A 7,336-nucleotide genomic window follows, 5' to 3' on the forward strand; every position below is an offset into this window, starting at 1 on the left:
TATGTTGACAATATGATCGCCAAATCCCGAACCGAAGAGGAACACATCCAAGTTTTAAGAAAATTGTTCTTGAGATTGAGAAAATTTCAACTAAAGCTTAATCCAACAATATGTAATTTTGGAGCTAGATCGAGAAAACTACTGGGCTTTGTAGTCAATGGGAGGGGAATTGAGATTGACTCAGACAAAGTTTGATCTATACAAGAATTGCCTCCACTGCATACTAAAAAAGAAGTTCGAGGATTCCTTGGAAGGCTAAATTACATTGCTAGGTTCATTTCACAATTAACTAAGAAATGTGACCCCATATTTCGTCTTCTTAAAGAACACAACCCAGGAGTATGGGATGATGAATGCGAGAAAGCTTTTGATAAGGTTAAAAAATACTTGTCAAGTCCCCCAGTACTGTCACCTCTAGGCCTAGATAGGTCGTTAATACTGTATTTAACAGTGTTTAATAACTCTATAGGATGTGTGCTTGGTCAACATGATGAGTCAGGAAGAAAGGAAAAGGCGATATATTATCTTAGTAAGAAATTACTAAGTGTGAATTGAGATATTCACCGATTGAGAAACTATGTTGCGCTTTAATTTGGACAACTCAGAGGTTGAGGCAATACATGCAGTACCATACGACTTGGCTAATCTCAAAGTTGGACCCTTTAAAATATATGATGGAGTCAAATGCTTTGAACAGAAGTATGGCTAGATGGAAAATTCTGCTCTCTGAATTTGACATAATCTATGTTAGCCAAAAAGCTATGAAAGAAAGCGCAATAGCAGATTTTCTGGCCAGCAGAGCTCTAGAAGATTTTGAGCCCTTGAATTTTGATTTCCCCAATGAAGAGCTAATGTATGTGGCAGCTACTGAAGAGGACGTTACAAAAGATCATCTTTGGAAATTGAACTTTGATGGAGCCTCAAATGTTGTGGGTAATGGAATTGGGGCAGTCCTGGTATCCCCAAATGGAGATTATTATCCATTCACATGTAAATTGAATTTTGATTGCACAAATAATATGACAGAATATGAGGCATGTATCATGGGATTCCGTATAGCCATAAAAAGCAAGATCAGAGACCTGGAAGTATATGGAGATTCTGTGCTAGTGATTTACCAACTTAAAGGCGAATGGGAGACAAGAGACTCCAAATTGATCAATTATCGAAGGTTAGTTCTGGGGTTAATTGAGGAGTTTGATGATATTACCTTCAATTATCTCCTGCGATACGAAAACCATATGGCAAATGCTTTGGCTACTTTGGCTTCCACGATCAAAGTGAGCAAACAAGAGAATATAAAACCTATTCAGATGAGTATTTACAAAGCCCAATCTCATTGTTACAACATGGAGGAAGAAGAGAGAGATGACCACTCTTGGTATCAAGATATATTGTGATATGTGAGAAATCGTGAGTATCCTGACCAAGTGACGGAAAATGATAAAAAGACATTAAGAAGACTAGCCTGTGATAATGTCTTAGATGGAGAGATCCTGTATAAAAGAAGAAAGGATCAGGTACTATTGAGATGTGTGGACGCTGTTGAGGCTAAGAAAATATTGGAAGAAGTTCACGAGGCTGTTTGTGGAACACCTGCTAACGGTTTCACAATGGCAAGACAAATTATGAGATTTGGATATTATTGGTCTACCATGGAGGAAGAATGCATCAATTATGCCAAGAGATGTCACAAATGTCAAATTTATGGTGACAAAATCCATTTACCTTCTTCGCCTTTGCATGTTATGACTTCTCCATGGCCTTTCTCCATGTGGGGCATGATTTTTATAGGGCCAATCTCGCCAAAAGCTTTGAATAGGCATCGGTTCATCTTTGTAGTCATCGACTATTTCACCAAGTGGGTAGAGACTGCTTCATATGCCAATATGACTAAGTCGGCAGTTAGCAAATTTTTAAAGAAGGAAATTATATGTCGATATGGAATGCCTGAGAGGATCATATCTGGCAATACATTAAATTTGAATAATAGCACAATAGCAGAGGTTTGCAGTCAATTCAAGATCAGACACCACAACTCATCACTGTATCACTCGAAAATGAATAGGGCAGTGGAGACAACCAATAAAAACATTAAGAAGATAGTGGGGAAAATGGCTGAGACTTATAAAGATTGGCATGAGAAGTTACCAGTTACCATTGGTCTTCAAGAAGTTCATACAGAGAAACTCAGGTTGCAATATCGGGGATACCTTGTCTTCATCTTGTTCATATTAAATTGATTATCTTTGAAATATTTTTCCTTTTCAAGATATGCATCCCCAATCAATTTCCATTTTTAGTTGTCTTTATTCACTTCGAGTTATGCTCCAATTCAATTCTATTCTTATCCACTATTATGATTTGTTACAAGCATGTTGCATTGAAATAATGATTAATGGATTAATAATACTTTCACAACAAAAGTTTTTCATATTACTCTAGAAGCTTCTAAATAATACAAGAACCTAAAACAGGACTATTGTTTAGAACTTACCAAGCTTAAGGAAACATCTGAGTAGGAAGGCTTTAAATTCTTCAAATTTTTGTCCAAAATAGTGATTGAACAAAAGGACAAGATATTGCATCGGTAATATAATCTTGATGAAAAATGATCAGTGTTAACTTAAGAGTATAAAGGAGGGTTATTCTTGAGAAAAGAAAAACGATATTTTGCATTTATGCAAATATCAGGCATACACGTCTCGTCATGACACCCAGGGAATGGTGTATTAGACCAAATTGATGGAAAAAAATTTTAGATCCTAAAGTTGCAATTGGAGGGTTTGAAGATGGTGCAAATCTCAGGTCTCAGAGGTACAGTAGAATGGACTCTAAAGATATAGTAGGGCAAACTAGTTGAGCAAAATGTGATTGTTTCTTCAAGGTTTTCTATCAGAAAATACTAGTCGAACAAGATGGCAGTGTAATACATCAGTGATAAAGCCCTGATGAGAAAACGAGTGATGACACCCTAAACATTTCAAAAGGGATCATTTTCATGGCATTTCTGCATTCGCATATCATTCATAATGCATTTAGTTAGGAACATTTGATTCATTTTGATCATAGCATCCTAATCATTTGGCATAAACATAGGCATATAAAACCGAGCCTACAGGACATTTACCCTAGAAGATGGTGTAGCAACATTGGTAAATTCAGATCTTATCTCCCTGAGATATCAGTGGAGTAGATCGAAGACGGCGAATCTTATCTTCCCGAGGTAGCAGAGGAGCAGATTTTAGCCACCAGCCTTATCTCCTTGATGTAGCAAGGGAGTAGGCCAAAGATTGTAGTCTTATCTTCCTAAGGTAGCAAGAAGCAGACTGAAGATTGTAGATCTTATCTCCTTCAGATAGCAGTGGCGTAGATCGAAGACGGTGAATCTTATCTTCCCGAGGTAGCAGGGGAGCAGATTTTAGCCACCAGCCTTATTTCCCTGAGGTAGCGAGGGAGCAGACTGAAGATTGTAATCTTATCATACTAAGGTAGCAATAGAGCAGACTAAAAATTGAAAGTCTTATCTCCCTGAGATAGCAGTGAAGCAGATCAAAGCCACCAGTCTTATCTCTCTGAAGTCGCAGCGGAGTAGACCGAAGATAGCGAATCTTGTTTCCCTAACATTACAATAGAACAGAATAAAGCTACAAATTATGGCGAATCTTATCTCCCTGAAGTTGTAGTGGAGTAGATTTAAGCTACCAACCTTATCTCCCTAAAGTTGCAATGGAGCGGGTTAAAATTACTAGTTCTTATCTCCTTGAAGTTCAGCGAAGTACATCGAAACTACAAATCTCTTCTCCTGGAAACTACATTGGAGCGTAGAATAGGTTGAAGTTACAAGTCATATCTCCCTGAAGTTGCAGTGGAGCAGACTGAAGTCACCAGCCTTATCTCCCTGAAGTTGCAGTGGAGCAGGTTGAAATTACCAATTCTATTCTCCTTGAAATTCCAACGGAGTTGATCGAAGATACAAATCTATTCCCCCTAAAATTGCAATGGAGCGGGTAGAAGCACTAATTCCTATACCCCTGAAGATGTAGTGGATAAGGAACAAGGTTATTTGAAGAAGATGAACCCAAGAGGTCAAGATTCGTCAAGATTGGGCAAAATCAGCCATTTTAAAATTCTTGCTCTATTCCGGTTACACGACAATGAGCAAAGAGGGGCAGCTGTAGAAGGCCCATTTTGCCTGGGCCCACACAAAAATAAAACCACAAAATAAAACCAAACAAATAAAAAACCAAATTATTTAAAAGAGTCTAAAGTCCCTTTACAACAGTGCTTCAAAATACCAAATTCATTTTGGGCCTAACTAAACCCAAATCCCTCACATGGCCCAAGCAGGGTGAAGATTTTGGAAATCCTTACGCTGTAGCCTCAGTAACGGCCTCCTCACTGCTCCATACGGCGTTAGAACCTGCGAGAAGGAATGAAGTAGTAATAACAGAATCCAGTAGCAGTATAGCTGGAAATTAAAATATATTGGATTTTTTTATTTCTTTGATATTTTTTAGATTCGGCTATAAAAGCCAAATGAAAAACACTGTGAAGGCTTTACGCACGCATATTGGAAAAATAGAAAGCAATCAAAAATCAAAGTTTTTCGAAGGTGATGCTTAAATTAGTCTTTTTCTTTTGATTTTTCTTTTTCTCCATTCCTTGCTCTTTGATTATTCCTTTGTATGAGAAAATAAACAAATAAAAGGAAAGGGCTTACCTTTATAGCGACGCTTCGAATCTCTATTTCTTTGTTGTAATTGAAGTTGATATGGGGATTATGAAGTTTGAGAATGGCGAGGCTTTCAAATATGCTTTCAAATAAGGCATAAGAGACCGTCGTTTGACACTTTCCGCCAATTACAGTCATGAAATAGTGATCAGACGGAGGAGTTCTTTTGTCCGACTGAATGGGGGGTGAAAAGATATTTTGTTTTTTTTTTAAATTTGTTTTAAAAGTGGTAGGGTTTTGTTATCTTAAAAGAATGTCCATGCTTTTTAAGCTTTTATTTGGCTTTTATAAAGGACGGGAAACGATGCCGTTGAGAGTCTGTTTTAGTGGTTCCAAAATGGCGTCACATAGGGCAACCCGATGACCCGACCCAGACACAGCCAGATCCCCGTGTTTTGGTCTTTCAAGGGGATATTTGCGCGATTAGTCCCTCCCTTTTGCGCCGACATTTGATTAGGCCCTATTTATATTTTCTTTGGTTTTTTAATTTTTCCCTGGAATTTGCGCTCCATTTCAACTTAGTTCGCGCCTAAATGCCACGTTTTGGGATTTGGAACATTTGCATTCTTAATCCTCGTTCATTTGTGCGTATTTTATTTTGGTCCTTGACTCTGTTTTAATAATTTGATTTATTTATAAATTATCCTCTTGATTTTATTTTTGTTTCAATTGAGTTTTTATTTTAGTTTATGTAATTCTTTTATTCTTTTTAATTTATTTATTACTCATTTAAAAAATTTATTTTAACATATTATTTTGAACTATTTCACTGGTTTTTACATTAGCTTAGTTCGTTATTTTCATACTTTCATTTGTATATATTTTAATTGCTTTATTATGTGTTTTATTTATTTTGAATTTCTCTTTTATATTACTTTTTCTAAAGATTTATATGATGTTTAGTTGTAAATACTCTTATACATTATTATTTTTATATATATTATTTATATTAAACTATTTTTATAATTTATGTATATTATTTATTTAGATATATTAATTCTTTGCTTGCATAATGCTTATTTTAAAATTAATATATATTATTATTTTACATATGATTTATTGTTATTCTTATTTTTATGATTTATTTCAAATTTTATATGTATTAATTACTTTTAAAATTTTTATACATATAATTTTTCTTTAAATGTTTTTTTTATATTGTCAACTTCAAATTCTTTTTCTTCTACATTTTTAACATTACTCATATTCATTTGAAAGCTTGACATATTTTTTATTTTTGTTTTATTTTTAGGTCATTTTTCATTAATCTTAAATTATAAATGTTAGTATTTAAATAGAGCATGTTGTGAGATTGTTGACATTGAGTGTATTTTATAGATTTATATCTTTATTATTATTGCCATTCATTTGTATATATTATTTCATCCATATATATTGTCCATGTTTGTAACTTTGCTTTTCATTTTCGGGTATTGCATTGTAATTGAGATTTCCAACTTATTCGTCCAAAATTGGTCATTTTTTTTACTTCAAACAAACCAAATGAATGTATTTTAAGTTGGTTTTTATAATCGATCTTATTTGAAATTTTCCCAAAACAAGGCAATATTTCGCGTTTGGAAATTCGAGAAAACATGCTCTAACGTGTTGGGTTTCGATTTTTCGTTTGACTAAATAGCCAAATATCCTTGTAAAATTCTAATGCATGGGTTTTGGAAATCATGAGATGATCTTGGTTTCGAGAGTTTAAAAATGGTGTATCCTAACGTATTGGATGTGATATTTTATTCCTTTGAAACAAGAGAATCTTAAATTTCAACTCGAATTATTCAAACATTTTTCAAAAGGGATTGTATCTTAAAAAACCTTTCAAATTTTCGACATTAGGACATAAATCAGTCAATACGGTACCAATTTTGGGCATTGCAAGGGTGCTAATCCTTCCTTGCACATAACCGACTCCCAAACCCGTTTTTTTGGATTTCGTAGGCCAAAATCAATACTTTAATAAAATGGAATGTTTTATAGGTGATCCGATCACACCTAAACAAAAAAGATTGGTGGCGACTCTATATTTTAAAGTTGATCCCCATTTTTCAAAATATAAAAATGGTTTTGACAAAAAATATAACAGTTATAGAGAACTTACAGAATCGGCGTCAGAGACACAGTGTACCACACGTTCAGTAGAAATATTCTAGTATTTACAAATTAGTTAAAAATAAGTTTTTCTTTTTAAAACCCAAATCCACAGCCAAGTTTTGCAACCTGACTCTGATACCACCAAATGTAACACCCCAAACCCGGCCTAGACATTATGGCCGAATCTGGCGATGCCACGTGATAGTGTTGAAACTAGGTTGTTACGATAAAATAATTTCCATTTATTTACACTTGTTAACCCCAAAATCGTTACTTATCTAGTCGTATGTTTTTACACATTTCATTGCGGAAGCTTTTAAAAGCCATTTTGAGTAATTCGCGTGTTTAAAGAAAACTTTGCCTTTTTGAAAACTGAGTTTTTAAACGTCTTAGCAGTTATAAATCCATGAAAATAATTAATAACCCAAATTAAGTAAAAGTCCCAGAAATTCCGCAATTTACATCAAAATTACTCCAGAATATAATTAAAAATTAAAT

General features: G+C 34.5%; 1 protein-coding gene across 1 annotated transcript; it reads left to right on the top strand.

Annotated features, from left to right (window-relative positions):
* Positions 1-851: 851 nt before the first annotated feature.
* Positions 852-1,400, top strand: LOC108488108 (uncharacterized). Its single transcript, XM_017792414.1, has 2 exons — positions 852-933; positions 1,027-1,400. Exons 1-2 carry the CDS (start codon positions 852-854, stop codon positions 1,398-1,400), a joined length of 456 nt encoding a protein of 151 aa, XP_017647903.1.
* Positions 1,401-7,336: the final 5,936 nt, after the last annotated feature.

The sequence above is a fragment of the Gossypium arboreum genome, chromosome 13, assembly GCF_025698485.1.
Source record: "Gossypium arboreum isolate Shixiya-1 chromosome 13, ASM2569848v2, whole genome shotgun sequence".
Taxonomy (NCBI): Eukaryota; Viridiplantae; Streptophyta; class Magnoliopsida; order Malvales; family Malvaceae; genus Gossypium; species Gossypium arboreum.